The 18,440-nt window shown below is 42.6% G+C and overlaps 1 protein-coding gene across 1 annotated transcript in view; it reads right to left on the reverse strand.

Annotated features, from left to right (window-relative positions):
• Positions 1-3,425: 3,425 nt before the first annotated feature.
• FBXW8 (F-box and WD repeat domain containing 8) overlaps positions 3,426-18,440 on the reverse strand; it is a 72,892-nt gene continuing 57,877 nt past the window's right edge. Inside the window, exons 8-11 of the mRNA XM_044990275.1 lie at positions 15,307-15,434; positions 8,316-8,489; positions 5,867-5,983; positions 3,426-5,167 (exon numbers count right to left, since the gene is read on the reverse strand). Of these exons, the coding sequence (XP_044846210.1) occupies positions 5,014-5,167; positions 5,867-5,983; positions 8,316-8,489; positions 15,307-15,434 (573 nt within the window). The 3' untranslated portion in view covers positions 3,426-5,013. The remainder of the gene's footprint in view (positions 5,168-5,866; positions 5,984-8,315; positions 8,490-15,306; positions 15,435-18,440) is intronic.

Consider the following 18,440-nt stretch of genomic DNA (forward strand, 5'->3'; position numbering starts at 1 on the left):
AACATTTTTCCCCCTTCAAGGTGGCCTAGAACCTGGGAGTGCAGCTTCTCTGGAGCCTTCTGGTGCAGAGCAACAAGTTTAGCGACCAGGAGGCGATGCTCTTGGGGGGATAATAGGCAGCTGTTGTCCTCAGCTAGAAAGCAACTGCTGCTGTTTCCATGCACATTGCAAGCGCAATAAATCACTCTCTCCTGCCCTCTTGCAGCCAAGGATATGCTCAAGCGTGCAGCTGGGGGGTGGTTTTTCTCCGTTTGCAATTTTCAAATTGGTCCTTTCTGGATCTTTGACCACAGCAGCCAAAAAAACCCAAACAAAGAAGGGACCCAAGCTTGATGCAACAGGGAAATGTGTTAGACTGGACCTTTGTCACCTTTCAGGTCCAATGTACAGATGGGCAGGCCGCCCTCTGTCAACCTATGACTCATATACTCACCCCCCCCAATACACACTGAATTTATCATGCCACTCTGACTCACCTGCCCTCTGCCCACTGCCCAATGGGCTTCTGGCATTCCCATCAGCCAAGCATCTTAAAGCAACCCCTCCCCTCTGTTTGCATGGTAAGCTCCTGGGGCAAGCAGTGTCTCTCACAACATATGTACATGGCATCTAGCCTCGTGGGTGGCTCATATCATTGTTGGCATTGCTAGGTGCTGCTGTAATACAAATGATAACCTCAATTTAAAAAACAAAACCACCTGCCCTAAAAAGTTTCCTTTTCTTCTCGTTTATTTCCATCTCTAAATGTGCACAGACACAGGCAGGCAAGGGAACAGTGACATGTTTCAAATCTTGCCAACCCCAGGTCCCAGAAATGGAAACTTTCTACCAGTGAAAGCGGCTAAGATCCAATATCCACTGAGATGTTCACTTATTTCTAGGCCTGGCAGATCAAAACCCATGTTCTGTATAAAAAAGCAAACAGACCTTCCTGGCTGGTATTAATATATAGAGTTCTTCCTTTGGACTCCTGTCACCAAGGCAACCGGTGGTAGGCAAAAATAGGGGCAAAAATACTGTTTTTAGAAACTATTGATTGTTTTTTTAAATAGTTTTTTCTGGCACAAAGCAAATTCAAGTGGCCTAAGCAAAAATGTTTCTATGCCACAACTGGGCAGGGCAGGGCAGCCCCCCTGCATGCCAGTAAAACCATTCTGCCAGCAGGGAGTGTGTGGGTGTACACTAGAGATGGTTTAGTGCATCTATCAGTCTTAAGCAAGCACCCTAGGGCCCAGTTACGTTTGGTTGCCTAGCAGAGATTTGCTCTTAATTAAAGGGTGAGCAAACGTGTGCTGGGAACTTTGAAGATACTTGAGAGCACGTTCTTAAGAACGGGCATTGGGGGGTTCTTAGTGCAGGAGCAGCTGTGGTGGGGGTGACACGTTTCTATGGGCAGGTCTACATTTAAGCTTGAGTAGCTATGTTACAATGCTCAGGGGTGTGAAAAAGTCCGCCCCCCCAACACGTAAGTTTCGCTCTGTCCCCACCAGCTCTTTGTCGGCAGGAGACGCTCTGCTGGTGTGTTGAATTTTAAACAAGCTCTGGGGAGCATTTGAACGCTATCTTCCCCCCTCTCCATGCTGAGAGCCCAGGCCCAGCTCAGGCCCATTGCCCTCTCCCTAGCACAAGGCAAGTGCCAACTACTCACACTGACATAGGGGAGCCCATGGAGTACACATTGATGGTGGAATTATTAGCATCGTAGAGCTTTTCCTGGCAACAGAGACCCCAAACAGAGCGCGCTGCAAGGGGGAGATGTGGGATATTCAAGGCATGGCTGTGTAGATCCACATGCATTCAGGAGCAGCCTCTACCAGGGCTGTGCACCACGAACCTGTCTCCTCATACCACCTACCCCAAGCGCATGCAAGGCTGTGCAGTGCCAACCGCCACCCCTTTCCTCCCTTCCAGCTTTCCTCCCTTCTGAGCGCCAGAAATCAGTTAGTGTATCTTCAAAAGCTCGGCCCTGGCATCCGCTGGAGACTCTTCCATGAAAGAGAGCTACACCTCTCCTTCTGCAGCAGCAAGCACTCTCCTGCTTCCTTCCAACACGGCCCAATTCCAGGGATCCCTGAGCATCAGCACCAAGTGACCCCATGGTCACCCTCACTGCCCTCAGGGATGGAGACAGAAAGATGCCTGGAGATCCGTCAGCCCAGTCCTGTTCTCCCTTCACTGATTCCCGTTACCCCATAACTACCCCCATCCTGTGGCCCACCTAATTACAACTAGCCTGATCCTTAGGGAAACATAGCCCTGTGACTCTCTACTTTGCAACAAGGTCACAACCCGAGTCTCGAAGAGACCACTCAAGGACTGGACAGCCCAGCAAAAAGATCAGGATCAACCTTTGCTACCAGGTCTAGCAATAGCAACAGCGTTACCTGTTATCCCAATGCGCCCCCACTCCAGCTCCTGTGTCTGGGCAGCTCTGTGGGAAATTGTGCAATCCCTGTTACTGCTCCCTGAATTTAACACTACTTCAAAAGGCCACTTGATACAAAGAAGGATGCATCCCTCATTATCGAGCTGTCTTTGTCCCAGGAGCGAGTAGGGAGTCAGCAGAGAGGATAGTGCTTCCCCTCTGGAAGAGGCAGTGATGAGATCCCTCTCCCCTCAAGTGCTGCTCCTGCTCCAGAAAGGCCCTGCCAGGCACCAGTGCTGGGATTCACACTCCCCCCCCCAGCCAGGCCTCTGTGCTAGAAAAGCGCTCTTTTGTTCCTTGACCAACAGGCTGTGGCTTGAGGAGCAGCCCCCTCAGCAGGGGCTCTCAGGGCAGTTGGCACTGAGCATATTGGCATTTTAGGCCATCCTGGATCTGTCCTTGCCCTGGTAAAGGCCAGGTGGTTACCTGTTATTGCTGCAGGAGCACTGGAGTGCTTTGAACACGTGCTCAAGTGGAAGCTGTGAAGCAGGTTGGGACAACGTGCCAAATGCTTCAGTTATCAACCAAAGGGAAGAACAAAGTTGCCTAAGGGCAAGGAAGCATGGGTAAGGAGTGGCCAAGTGAGTCAGAGAGCACGGTGTAAGGTGGAACAAAGGTTCACACAACACAGCAACAGGTCACACATTGTATTCTGTGGGGGCAGAGGCAAATAAAGAGGTGGGTGATCTGGCCACACGCACCTGTTCATGTTAGAATAAAGACAGGGACATCTTAGACCAGTTAATGAATAGCAGAAATGTTCTTCAATAGGTTTCTATTACACACCTGAACAAAACCAGATGCCCAGGCTGTAAACCACGGAGCAGAAGGAAGGAGCTGGCCTCTCCGAAATGGAAGGGATTGTTTATACACTACAGAGATCAGAAATACCCAGGGCTTCTTGAAAACGTAACCTGTATTATATTGTGTGGTCAGCTTGACTGAGTTTTTCTTACACATTTCCACTAGCGCAGTGTGTTAGAGAAAAGTAACAGGGTTGTTACAACCAAACAACACACAGAAGTTTATTGGGGGTCATGGAAAACATCACAAGCCAAATACAATAAATAATTGTAAAAATGATTTCTTGTCTCAGGCAGGAGAGACTCCCCTGGGACTCTTCCAGTATCCAGGGTGGCTAATTTTTATGTGAAGAGACAACCCAAAAAGAACCATTTCACAAACAGACTTGCTAGCCTGCTCTATACATAAAGTTGTGCTGATTCAACTAAAGGTGTGATTTTAAACCCGTTTTGTTAAACCAGTGAAAACACATAGACACACTGAATCCATTTTAAACCTGATTCATGTTGGTTTAACTTGCACTGAGAAAAGTACAGGTGCAAGCTAAACCAATAACCCCCCGCTTTACATTGATGGAAGTTATGGCCATGCAGGACTTGGCACCAGCTTAGCCAAATCAGTTTTAAACCAATTTTAGTTAAACCAATGCAGCCTTTGTCTGTAGACAAGGCCATAGTTCTACTCTTCTTATCAAGGGTCGGACGCAGCCATGTACAATTCAAAGAAGTCAACACGAGTTAATCACGCCCAGAGGATGCAAGACAGAACCTGTGTAGTCACCTAGTTTGGCAGCTCCGACCTCTCTACTTTGCTAAATGGGCACGATCAGGCTCAAAGATCATGTTATCTCAGTGATTATAAGAAGGTTCATAGAATCATTATTAGAGACAACCTGGAATCAAAACGACTTACAAGACAATGGAAGGATGCAGTTCAGTTACAAGGCACTGCCCAGCCTTGTACCTCAGTGCACAGGGATTAGCCCAACCTAAAATCTGTAAGGAGGGAAGTCCTTACAATAACAAACATTTATGAACCTTTAATGTATAGGTTCGGAGATTTTTAAAAATTAAAACTTATTTAAAAAAATAATTCTGAGGTGTTTGGCCAGCTTTGTTTCCAAGCCACTCCGGCCTGGATGAGAGCAAGCTGCCTCCTATGCAGAGCGCATTGTGCTTCATTCTGTTGCAGATTTCCGGACATGCCCTGCCTGCAGCACATGCAGGGAGACAAGAACTGGCAGCTTGTTACGCAGGAAAGAGATCCCAAGCTTGTGGCTCTGCAGCAGACCTGTTCCCAGTTCTTGTTTCTTTCTCTCAGGACAGCCAAGCATCTGCGAATGCTTGAACTCCTCTGTGCCCTTATCATCCTGTCGAGAAAGTATCAATTCTCTTTCACTTTGCCACTCAGGGTTCTCCTTTCCCCCACCACGGCACATCCATCTGCCACGAGAATGAGGTCACCAACACTCTTCCTGTGAGCAGTGGGAATGGACCATTTCCCCAAGTTTAAGTCTCCCACTCATTTTTTCGATCTCCACTGACCAGAGCGAAGGTTCAAAGGTCATTTTGGATCATCAGTATGTTTGAGTGATACATTTGGGGGCAGCCTCAGAATCTGCTCTTGCCTATGCCTTCAGTTTTCAGCAAGAGCCCAGGCCACTAAATGTGTTGGAACAAGTCAATGCAATCTTTAGTAATCACCTCTTGTGATTCCCAGTTTCCTTTCTGCTCCACGGTGGTTGGTAAGGGACTGGACCACAGAAAACCAAGGAAAAACCATTCCTAAGTTACCAAAATGTTGTCATAGGGGACAGCAAGGCCAATGTTGTAGTTGTAACCAGTCTCTTCATCATAGGAAGAGCGGCAAATAGGAAGGACACTCTCTCGAGCCAACTGGTGCACTGAGAATTCATAGGCATAGATGATTCCTCGATGCCTGGGCAAAAACAAACAAGAAGGACAACGTGCCATTTCTAATTGTGTTACAAGCAAAGTCAAATCTTTACCAACAAGTCTGGTATCCTGCTTTCAGAAGCAGCCAACACCTGTTGCTTCAAGAAAGCCAATGAGGCCTCAACACACCATGAACATTTGTGCAGTATTGTAGATAGAAGGAAATCCCTTCCTGACCCCTGCAGTGTTCGCTGTATGCCCTGAACATGAGATTTGATTCTCTTACTTTAGCAATATATAGATATAACAGTTACCTGCCCATAAATGATCTAATCCGATTCAGGGACAGGGAAAGTCAGTATATTATAGCTGGATACTTGGAATTGAACTGATATGCAAATACCAGGACCTTAGTTTAGGCTTCAGCATTTTCCCTTTGGGAGCTAATGCCATCACTACCATTTAAAGCAAGCAAGGAGCTGCATTCCCTATGTGGCTTCAGGGGGTTGTGTGTTCACCTACTGAGGAGGAAACAGACTCGAGTTCAGAGGCAAAAAGAGAGAACATTGCTTCCCAACAGCTAGGAAGATTTATCTGCTGTTAAATGCTGCACATCTATCTCGTTGCTGGTTTGGCATGGGGTGTTTTTGGACTGATATATTTTCGTTAAGTGTCTCTACTCCTCTTTAAGACTGAGCGTTCAGATGCAGAAACATCTGCCCTCCAGAGCCTGTTCACTCACCTACGGTGAGCTGTCAGGTCATCATCCATGATGCTGGCACCCCGGGGGTTCTTCTCATCTGGGATGTTTGCTGTGATGAGGCTGTGAGTATTGAACCAAACATGACGGACTGGGTGTCTGGAAAATAAATAGCAGAACTGGGTGGGAGAATCCACTTACACACGTATCAGACACCTAATGATCTAATAGGAACAATGATAAACCTAACTCAGCGCCCTGTCTTTAGTCACAGGCTGAGAAACTAGACTTTCATTTCTTCTAGGCAGGACAGTAAAACCTCAGAGATACAAACCCCTTGGGAATGGAGGTTGTTCATAACTTTGAAGTGTTCGTAACTCTGAACAAAACATTATGGTTGTTCTTTCAAAAGTTTACAACTGAACATTGACTTAATACAGCTTTGAAACTTTACTATGCAGAAAAAAAATGCGGCTTTCCTTTTTTTTTTTTAATTAGTTTATGTTTAACACAAGACTGTACTGTATTTGCTTCTTTTTTTTTGTTTTTTGGTCTCTGCTGCTGCCTGATTGTGTACTTTCAGTTCCAAAGAAGGTCAGTTCCTAACTCTGGCATTGGCAACTTTGAGGTACTACTGTATCTATTTAAAGTATGAAAATGAAGCTTTTAGCACCATCTAGTGGCGTATTGCTAGAACACAGATGGAATTGAGAGCATATGGCAGGCAATGCTCTGAGGCAGCACATTTGCTTATCTTCTCTGTGAATGCACTCGTTCACATGTGGAGACAAGAAAGCCTCTCAAAGCTAACTGTATCCATGACCACCGCCTTGTGACACCTCAATCGGAATCATGAGCTGTGATTGCTTCAGACAACCACTGTGTGACACAAAGCTGAGTGGTCCTTCCATCATTCCCTTCGCTTGTGAACAGTTTAAATATCAACCTCAGAACCCTTGTATCAAGGCAGGACTCTTTCAATTTGAGACACTCCCAGAGGATGATAAAATAGCTTCTCTCATTGACCCTGTTATGTCTCGTCATCTCCCAAACAAACAAATCATTTCCCCTGCTTGTTTTTTCCTCCTGCTTCCCCCTCTGTGACTGTGGGTTATGGACACAGACACCCAATAATGCCTTTCCTTTCAGTAAGGGCCTCCTGGCACTATTCATTTAGATTATCCTTTCTGGCTCATCCACAGGTTAATAATTTTATAACTGCTAAATCTAATGACTTCAGTCATATCCTGTGTTTCCTCCTCCACCCCAAAGGCCCATCAGATACAAATCACCCTCTTCCCTGACATGCTCATTAAGTGTTGCATTGGAAGATAATCAATGCAATAATGTCTCTAATGCATTAGCTGCATCACAAAGAACTTAACAACTCATGGGGTCAAAAGAGAAGGGGACCACCTGGTTTTAATCAATGACCTAACTTGAACTCTCCAGACAGTAAATACCTTGTCTCATCCACCTCAGTCTTGGGAAAGGGTCATTAAATTTAGGATATATCTGTTCATTTTATAATAGTAGGGTATCACTCTCAGATTTACCAAAGGCTAAACTCTTTGCTTTGGCAGAACTTTAATCAAATGGGAATTTTGCCTGAATAAGAACTGCCTAAGGAAATTGCCAAGATTTGGTGCATGCAACAAAGGGGTCTGTCTTCATCTCCAAGATATTAAAACATTGTGTACTGTCAGCATAAACAGCTATGGGTATGTCAGTCTGCTGGTGCAGAAGCATCATTTTTGGCCCTCTGATTATTGCTTTTTAAAGGGATGTGAATATGTTGGACGGAGTGTGTGTGCGCACTTGAAGGTGGAATAATCTCTGTAGTCTGATCATTTTGTTTTTAAATGATGTCCTCCCTTTTGACCACTCAAAGGCATAGGACAATGCTGTACAGTTAACACAAGAGTAAAACAGACAAAAGACTGGTAAACCAAAACAGCCCAAAATTCAGAGTTTGTAAAGTGAGATTTGACAAAAGCTAAGACAAAAGAAACTTCCCCAGAATTCAACACCACACACCAGTATAAGAAACTTCCCCAGGACCAACACTGTTTTTATGTAGGAGAAGCACATGAATTTACAATTTATTGTCTAATCTGAGAGAAATGCAAAAAATAAACCATGAACAATAAATCGGATTTATAAAAATTACCTTCGTTGCAGTAATGATGTGTTAGCAGTAACCTATTTAAAGGACCTCAGTCTATTAAAAGCTTGTGTTTTATCAGTGCTTCTTTAAATTAAATTAGCAACACCACCCATGAAAATTGTGGAGAACACACACACACGATTAACCATTTGGAATCCTCTTTAATCTGAGTCCAACTGAGCAGACACCTAACAGAACTATCATGCTGTCCTCAGAAAATTTAGGCATAGGATATTCAGGACCAAGTGAAAACATGCCAGCTCAGTCTGTCCACTGGACCTGGAAATGTCATGGCAGTAAAGCCCCTCAAGCAGATGAAGTTACCTGGCGTGCATTTCCCACAGCTTGGTGCCCATCCGCTGATCCCACACGCACACCAGACCCTCCTCTCCTCCACTGACAATTTTCCAGTCATCCATCTGCACGGCAGACACTCCTAAATGGTGGGCATAGAGGGAGCACAAAGATTTGCTTCTGCGGAGGTCGTATACCCTGACCCTGAACAAATGGAAATCAAGATCAGAGAGAGGCAGCTGTTACACTCCGCCTGCAGCTCCTGAGAGTGCAAACACTGTTTGGATTGTTAGCACGTTGATTACAGTTGCATTACACTTACAAAACACCACAATATTTTTAAAGAGCCTGCAATTCACTGGCAAAGGCAAAAATCCAATAAAATCAGCAGATAAAAACTGCCAGCTAAGCCCATCGCTCTATTGGCTGTCTAAGGCCATGTCTACACTATGGGCACTATATACCATAGCTATGCCTTGGTAACCCCACCCTGCAGATGCAGACTATAGCAACAGAAAGAATTTTTGCATCATGATAGGAACTCTCTGAGCAACAGTAACTAGGTCGACAGAAGCATTCTTCCATCATTCTAGCTGCATCTGCACCTGGGGTTAGGTTGGCATAGCTGTGTCGCTCAGGGGTGTAGATCTTTTTACACACCCCTGAGTGCCACAGATGTATTAATCTAAGTTCTAAGAGCAGACCAGGCCCAATACTATATCTGTTTTCCAAAAGGACTTTTGGCATCTACCCCAAGGTGTGATTCCATTGGGACTGTTAGGGTTTCTTCACTGGAAAACTATGTAACAAGTTAGACATGTGCCTTACTTTTCAATTACTGTAATACAGATTATATACTACTGTTGAGAATGGATATTTGTTCTTTAAGGATTAGTAATTAACATAATACTAAACACTAGCCAATGCATTCCCAACTTGGGCTACAAAAATTGCTAATCCTTGCCTTGCAATTCCTCTGGCATGCAAATACCCCTCTCATGGCAAAGAGAGCATCAAACATTAAATTCTCTTCTATGTAGTGTTTTAAATTCCTCCAGTTCAGTGTCACTGTACCAGCACACAGCCATACACATGACTGATGGAATCAGCAGATGATCTTCTTTTGCATGACTGGATTTTCCCAGTGTAATATCCACTGTCTGCTGAAAGTTTTGCATCAGTGCTCTTTCCAGTTTTTAGGAACTTGGCTTCTTTGCATGTACTATGCAAAGTGAATATTACAATGAAATATAGGGAGAATTTCAGTCCAGAAGATAATTTGTTTGCCTCATGAACTGCTAGCAATGCAGTGAGTAATAAATGACAATCTATTTGGTGTATTGCTATGGCACCTGTCTCCTTGGTATCTAAGCACTGTCCATAAAACCTCCAGGACAATAGCAAAGATGCAGCTAAAGGACAAGGAACCAAATGTTACACCATCCAAGAGAAAAATCAAGGGAATCGTAGATTAACACACAAAAGAGTCATTAACACTGAAACAAAGCCATCTGCAAGCATCCAAACAGCTGCCTTCTTTAAGTATCTTTGGCCTAGATTTTCAAAAATGACTAGTGATGTTGGTTGCCCATAAGAACGTAAGAAAATAAGAACAGCCATACTGGGTCAGACCAAAGGTCCATCCAGCCCAGTATCCTGTCTACTGACAGTGGCCAATGCCAGGTGCCCCAGAGGGAGTGAACCTAACAGATAATGATCAAGTGATCTCTCTCCTGCCATCCATCTCCACCCTCTGACAAACAGAGGCTAGGGACACCATTCCTTACCCATCCTGGCTAATAGCCATCAATGGACTTAACCTCCATGAATTTATCCAGTTCTCTTTTAAACACTGTTATAGTCCTAACCTTCACAACCTCCTCAGGCAAGGAGTTCCACAAGTTGACTGTGCGCTGTGTGAAGAAGAACTTCCTTTGATTTCTTTTAAACCTGCTGCCCATTAATTTCATTTGGTGGCCCCTAGTTCTTATATTATGGGAACAAGTAAATAACTTTTTCTTATTCACTTTCTCCACACCACTTATGATTTTATATACCTCAATCATATCCCCCCTTAGTCTCCTCTTTTCCAAGCTGAAAAGTCCTAGCCTCTTTAATCGCTCCTCATATGGGACCCGTTCCAAACCCCTAATCATTTTAGTTCAGAAAAGGGCAACTTTTTCTAATGCCAGTATATCTTTTTTGAGATGAGGAGACCACATTTGTATTCGCAGTATTCAAGATGTGGGCGTATCATGGATTTATATAAAGGCAATAAGATATTCTCCATCTTATTCTCTATTCCTTTTTTAATGATTCCTAACATCCTGTTTGCTTTTTTGACTGCCTCTGCACACTGTGTCGATGTCTTCAGAGAATTATCCACGATGACGCCAAGATCTCTTTCCTGATTAGTTGTAGCTAAATTAGCCCCCATCATATTGTATGTATAGTTGGGGTTATTTTTTTCCAGTGTGCATTACTTTACATTTATCCACATTAAATTTCATTTGCCATTTTACTTAGTTTTGTGAGATCTTTTCGAAGTTCTTCACAGTCTTCTCTGGTCTTAACTATCTTGAGCAGTTTAGTATCATCTGCAAACTTTGCCACCTCACTGTTTACCCACTTCTCCAGATCATTTATGAATAAGTTGAATAGGATTGGTCCTAGGACTGACCCTTGAGGAACACCACTAGTTACCCCTCTCCATTCTGAAAATTTACCATTTATTCCTAACCTTTGTTCCCTGTCTTTTAACCAGTTCTCAATCCATGAAAGTATCTTCCCTCTATCCCATGACAACTTAACGTACGTAAGAGTCTTTGGTGAGGGACCTTGTCAAAGGCTTTCTGGAATGCTAAGTACACTATGTCCACTGGATCCCCCTTGCCTACATGTTTGTTGACCCCTTCAAATAACTCTAATAGATTAGTAAGGCATGATTTCCCTTTCCAGAAACCATGTTGACTTTTGCCCAACTTAAGACACCTTAAAAAGTCCTGATTTTCAGAAAGTACTGAGCACCCAAATAAGCCATCCCCTCAATTTAGTACATCAGACAGCAACAACATTCAGTGCAGCAGAGCTTTTGATGAACACCTGAGATTGCAACTGCTGGATCAATTAACCAAAATACTCTGTGTTTTCTATCTAAGGCATATCCGTGGCCATCATTCCATAAAGTTTCCATTTCCATCAGCATTAGCAAAAAAGGTTTGCATATAATATTTCACTCCAGATTTTGCCTTCTTTGCAATTTCAGTATCCTGTCCCACACTATTACTACAAGAGCTTTAAATGCTGGGGAATGACTGATAGGTAGTATCTATATTATGCTTTTCCACACACACAAACTCAATTCTGATCTTAAACCAATTTTACCCTCATGTAAATTGTCTGATTTCCATGGAGTTCCTCCTATTTTATAATGGTATAAATGAGATCAGAATCAGGCCCATTACATTCAATATTTTTTTTACAAGAGACAAAGTGGGTGAGGTAATATCTTTTTTTGGATCTTTTATTTTATCTCATCCACCTTGTCTCTCCAATATCCTGGGACCAACATGGCTACAACAACACCACATATAGTATTTTTTACAAGTCAATTTGTACCCTAAAGCTTCTTGTTAATAAGGTATAATTAAAATGCTAGTGGTCTTCAAATAGAGCTCCTTTTCTTCTGCTTTACAATCCTCTATTGATTTTTGTTTGGATACCATCACGTATGACTGGGAGGAAAATTCTATTACAATACTAGGGCCCGATTCAGGAAATTTAAGCAATGCTTAGGTGCATTCTTGAATTAAGGACGCTCTCCTGAATCAGGACCTAGATACATAGTGACTGGAATATCCAAGTGAGTAGGAGAGAGAAAAGCTTCAAACCCATCCAAGGGAAAAGAACTAGTTTGAGAGGGAGAAACCTCCATCACGTCTCATTTTGAGATAAGTTTTGAGTTTATCAGCCGCTTCTTTCCTTATTTACAGATCCAGTAAGAATGGGTGTCTGTGTGTGAAGTAAGGGTTACTTACACCCATTCAAATCTGTCTCTGAGCTCAGCTGAACACAAAGCTGTATCCCTGCGTGGTATGCCTAAGAAATCATCATGCCATATTAAAATCCAGCATACAGTAGGAAAAAAGGTGTGTGTTTTTTAAAACTTCGTATTTCAAGATTAAAAAAATAAAATGTAGAGCTTCAGAAAACAGAACAATATAGTGAATGGAAATGAAAATAAAGGAAAATCATTGATCCCAGAGTTGAAAAGAAGCTGCAAGATGAATCTGATAAATGTCAGGAATGGAACAAACAAGCAGACTGACGCCCAAATTGTACTATGTTCAATATTCATGGTTTGATTCTTGTGCTGTTCCAAGAAGCGCTCCCCCTTTCCCTGTTCTAATGAAAACCACACCATAGGAGCTTGCAAATAACTCTATTCCAACAATTAAAACAAAAGAAGACAGAACCGTCCAAAGACTCCAACAGGGTAGCATCCATCTGACAGGCAAGAAAACATGCTGGAACAGAGATGGGAGTACGCTGAGGATGGTTCTGTAGCAACACCTATGGCACAACTCATCAGAACACTTACAGACAGAGGGAAAACAGCTCCTAGCTTTCTCCCTCTTCAACAGTGACAAAGAGCATCTGGTGTGCATTAGAACGTTGTGTAAGGGTATAATATTTCTGAAACACTCTCATTCATAGCACTCTTCCCATCTTTGGCTGCAAGTGCCCTGTACGATAATTAAGGTTTCTTCTATTAGTAAGCACAGCTGGAAATGAAACTGACTGCATCCCAGTTGATACATCAGCAAGGGTCCAGCTTTCAGGCACATTTCCACCCTGCATGCCCTCAGAAAATTAAAAAGAACACTTGAATTGTTTACGTTTGCTTTAAAAAGAAAAGGCGTTTTACAAACCTGAGATGAGGCTCTAAATAACTGGAGCCTCGGCTATCGCAGAGACTGCCATTCCCCTCCATGCTCTGCCATGACAGCTATGCTCAGCGGGAATGCCTCAATTCTGTACTAGTCCAAATGAGTCAGGAGCAAGCCTTTGTTTCTGATATTTGATTGCTCCAGAAATAAGCCTAGCCAGGTTTAGGGGTAGATGTAAACCAATATCTCCTCAGAAGGCTTTCCAGCATTGGCCGGTGCTAGCTTCCCCTGATATTTAGTTTTCTGATGCTATCCACCATTTTGGGTGCCTTCAAGGAAAGCAAGGTCGCTGCTGTGGAGCGTGTCACAGTGTGCGCTCCTCATTCTGGTGATGGTGTTTGAAGTGCACTTAGACTGAGCTCTATGGTTGCTCCCAAAAGAATCATTCCTTTCCTCAATGGAAGGGAGTTGTGGGGGTTGGGTTTTGGTTTTTTAACAGATGGTGTTGAATACAGGACTTTCCCTATCGCATAACAATGAGGTCAAATGTTGGGCCCAGAAATCCTGAGAATGTCCATTTTAACTCCAGCAGTAGGCTCCACCATTGGCCATTATTACTTAGCGTTCATACTGTGAATCCCTCGTTGGGAATACTTGTTCTACAATAGGAATCCGGGGATACTAAGTCCACTTAATACAGATGGGGGGGGGGTTCAGCTGAGAAAACATTATACTGCTGCTAATGCCCTTCAAACAAACTTTCATGAGTAATTTGACTTTGTTTTGGGTGGCAGAGGATCTCTTTTCAGGGGCCCTATTTAACTGCTGAAACACTGGATTTCTGCTTTCCTGTTAGTTTAGCTCCAGCCAGGCCTCCTCCCCTAGATACCTGGGCTGTAAAATTCAGAATCATAAAGCTTTTCATATTCATATTCTGAGAGGAGAGGACTTCAGCATTTATTCTCCTATAAGGGGAGTTACTTTCAATTCCTTACATGAACAGAGAGATCAAATTTGCACATGCTCTTCTGTCTCTCCCTGCACAACTGACACAACATTATACAAGAGAATAAAACTACAAGCAGATTTGTTGGGATTCGCAGGATCCTAGCATACACGGGAGAAATTAGTATCTCCTAATTTAAGAAAAAAATCCCAAGAATTCAGTTACATGCATCAAACTTAAGCTGCTTCTTGTATTTTCTTTGCTGACAAAGCAGGCAGTTTGCTCACATTGCCTCTTTGCCGAAAAGAAAAAAATTGTTTGACAAAATAATCATTTTTGCAAGCTGCTGCACTGGCAGGACGGAGGTCTGGGATTTGGCAATGGAAAGTATCCGCCTCACAATCTGATACCCACCACCGAACCAGACCACCACCTGCAGCCCCATGCCCAGCACTGAGGGGAGGAGGGAAGGAGTGGGGAGCCATTAGAGACTGGCCTCTCGCCATCCCACATCTCTTTGGTGCAGTGGAGTGACCCTGCAGATAACCAGCCAAAAAAGAAAACCTAAAAATTGGACTCAAAGGGTCTTTTTAAGCACTTTAATCCTTTCACACTGACTGTTCCCAGTGCGTCCGTTTCTGGCACCAGATATCATGCAGGGAAAATCCGACTCGCCAAGCCAAGGAGTTAAAGAGAAGGCTGTTAATCAGCTAAATAGAAGCTGGAATCTGTTCACATGAAAGTCTCTTTTCTGTCACCTGAGGGACTCTGCAGTGCTCCGAAATACACTCTTGACATCATTTGGCAGGCGGACCCATCTCGTCCTACATGATTCATCCCTTAGGTTATTTTTTTAATATCAGAAAGTGAGCTTTTAAATGCCAAACTAATTTTGTGGGTGATGGGGGGAGGGGGGAAATGGAAGATATTCCAAGTGGTCTCGCTGGGCTGTACACCAACTGCGTCCACCAAATGGCTTAAAAAGAAAGTCTTCCCATGGTGCTTTCAGAAACAAAGCAAAACGGCAGCCACATCCAACTATTACCTAATACTTTGTTCCTGAAGTTCATGCAGGCTGTACTTACCGCATACAGGGGAGAACCTAACTCTCACAGAGCCAGCAGGGAATGAAGGACAGAAAGTGAACTCTAGCTCTAGATAAGATATTGCTCTTGCTTGTACATACCTCCTGTCTTTATTGCCTGTAACAAGCATCCACGGAGGACTATTCTGGAGGTTGACACACGTGAAGTCACCCAACGAGCTGCCTAGCTTTGTTAGACACTGACCTGTTTCCAGGTTGTAGAGAAGTATCTGGCAGAAGGAGGGAAAAAAACAAAACGCAAAGGTGAAATATAACAGGGCCACGTGGAGTGCATTTTGCTGTAGCACAAACCAGAGCATAGTCATTACCACTCAGATTTTATTAAAGAGATGGTTTACAGGCCTATTTCTCAACCTTCTAGCGTGTAATCAGGATACAGAGATTTCAACTACTAAGGACAGCAGCAATAAAATGCATACAGGGGTGGCAGGCAACCAGACTGGCACTGTAATAGACTGTCCTGAATTAGGGATATGTAGCCTGAACACTAGCTCTGGGCAACCATGGTGGAATAGGTACAAACTTTGGGAGTTCAAAGGAAGCTACACTGTGTTTGCTTAGGTCATATTGAAGTCCATATTGAAAAGCAAATCTCCTCATGAACAGACTTTGGATTGTATTTGCAATAGTATTGGAAGCTAAGCAAATCTGCTTTTAAAAGGGTATCAAAGGAAAAACAGCAAGAGAAAGAGTCTACAAACTATGGTAAAGGAGAAAAATAAAGGAACATAATTTGCTTAGCTCCGACAGCAATGAGCACTGCAGAAGACCCTTGCATAGATAGTCAACTAGACAGACTAAAGGATCATTCAACTTAAATCACAATTCTGTCTGATTTTTTTTAACCTACTATTACAAGCAACTCACAAGACAACTGTTATAAAGATTAGAAAAAATATATATTTTTCCTGTTTGTGTACTTTCTGATTTTGAAAGCACTATGTTTATAATCAACTTGACTGTTTCTCCTGCCCAGTCAGCTTCAGCTGTTTATGGGGGACTTTCACATAGCAACAGGAGACAAAGTATGTTCAAAAAGAGGAAAATGCAACTGTCAAATTATAAAAATTGGCAAGGAGGCTCTGCAACAGGTGTAGAGCCTAAACATGCATTTAAATCATTTTGTCAAGTTAACTAGATTTCAAGTTTGTCCCCCTTTAAATGCAAAAATCTATGTCGATCTAATATTGAGGTTGCATAGTTAATGTAAAGCAAAAGTAAAAATAAAGGTTTCTATAGCAACATTAACATGACCATGTGGTACGTGTAGTATTTTCAAGGATTTTTCTTGTTATAACCTGTGTTGCTTAATAAATGTTACATCATTGCTTATAACAAACATGAAATATACAATATGTGCAACACAGCCAAGTTAGCTCTGCTGTAAGAACCTTAACATCTGCATTGTCTGACTTTCAAATTTTAACTGAGCAACCTTGATGTTATATTAACAGCTTAAAAAAAAAAAAGTTGGAAAAAAATTACCTGTGCTTAATGCAGATAAGCATTTGGACAGCTTTCACTAGACTTTCAAGTTCACACCCTACCAAGAAGAGCTCCTAATTTTGCCTCAAGATAGTTTTCTGCAAGGTTGAAGTACAGCAGTAGCACATCTTTTGTGATGGCTGTCTCTTGCCAACAGAAAGTTGTTTTTTTAAAAAAATAATTAAAGTTTAGAAAATGTGAGGAATACAGCAAAAATTGGAGAAAGACTGCCGTTTTTCTACATTTCTCCTGTTGCTGAGGAGAAGGCAACAGTGTTTGTAGGGTGAACTTTGCATGTATCACTGCAACTTTCACAGATTTCCCTCATGCAAATTGTCCTAGCAACAGCCAATGTGTTTGACCCAACCCCTTTCCCCTCAGGCCAGGCACAAAGAACATGCATTATGGTGATGTAGTAAAAAAGACAGGTTTCATCAGGCTCTACTAAAAATATTAGCAGCAACCCAAGTAAGCATCCATAAGTGATTTTCTTCAATTGTTTGTAATGTTTATCATTACCCAAACAGTTCTCCTCCTCCTCCTCCTCCTCCTCCCCCACCAACCCCCGTCTTGGTCCTGAACGATCTCCTTAGTGAGGGCTAAGTTCCTCCGTTAGCTTCCATCAACATATTACTGACATGCCATGTCTCAGAATTAAGCCATTTTTAGTGTGTATTTTTTTCATCATCATCACAGAACTCAAATGTACCTGAAGAACTTTTTAAAGTAATTCACTCTTAGACAAAGGCCTAGCATGGAAAATATCATCCCAAAAAGATTCATTCATTTGAAAATCTGAACCTGTGAAAAGGGGGTTATAAACGTAAACTGTTTCATAGATAATAGAGAGACATGGGGGTGAAGTCATATCACCCACCTTGTCTCTCATACCCTGGGACCAACACAGCTACACCAACAATGCAAACATCACTAATATTTCACATATACCACCACTGAAAGACATCCCTTTCTGAAGAAAAGCACAGCAATCAATCATCACTCTGCACACAACACTGGAAAGAAGACATTTTGGCTAAGACACTGTGGAAAACCATTTTTTGTATTAAAATTGTAGAAGAAACCAATGGCCATGCTTGGCAGACCAGACTTCTGCTTTGAAGGTCTCACTTGAAAGACACAGGCAAATAATCTCCATTGAATTCAGTTTATCTACCTTGAGAAAGATTAGCAACTGAGTTGACCTATCAAGATTCCTGTAGTTCCAAAGAATCTAGACCATCTCTTTCTGGTTGCACACTTAGACCCTGGACATAAGGCAGTGCCTCTTGTTGCTCTGGAGAAACTCCCTGCAGCAGCTACTTTGAGTGTCTATAGACCTAATAGATTCACCTAATAGATCTTAGGTCCAATCTACCCTGTCAACATAAAACTGGAACACAGTTTTCAAATACGTATCATTATGAACAGGAATGCCCTCTATGAAAACCTGTTAATGTGCAGGCATTTAAATACCTTGGACTTTTCTTAGCAAACACTGAACACAATTATTGTCCTAATTGCGTGCCAAGTTTCATTTTCAAAATCAGAACAATTTTCCAGTTCTGTAGTACGTGGGCAAAAGGTATTTTTAAATTAACATATTCACTTATTTACACTCGTGTAGTTTACAGATTGCCCAATGCTTTAACCTTTTTATCTGTAACAAAACTAAACTACAAAAAAAAATTCTGATCCACCAGACTTTCCATATGTATTGACATTCATGACAG

Source organism: Mauremys mutica, chromosome 16 (assembly GCF_020497125.1).
Source record: "Mauremys mutica isolate MM-2020 ecotype Southern chromosome 16, ASM2049712v1, whole genome shotgun sequence".
In the NCBI taxonomy this organism is placed as follows: Eukaryota; Metazoa; Chordata; order Testudines; family Geoemydidae; genus Mauremys; species Mauremys mutica.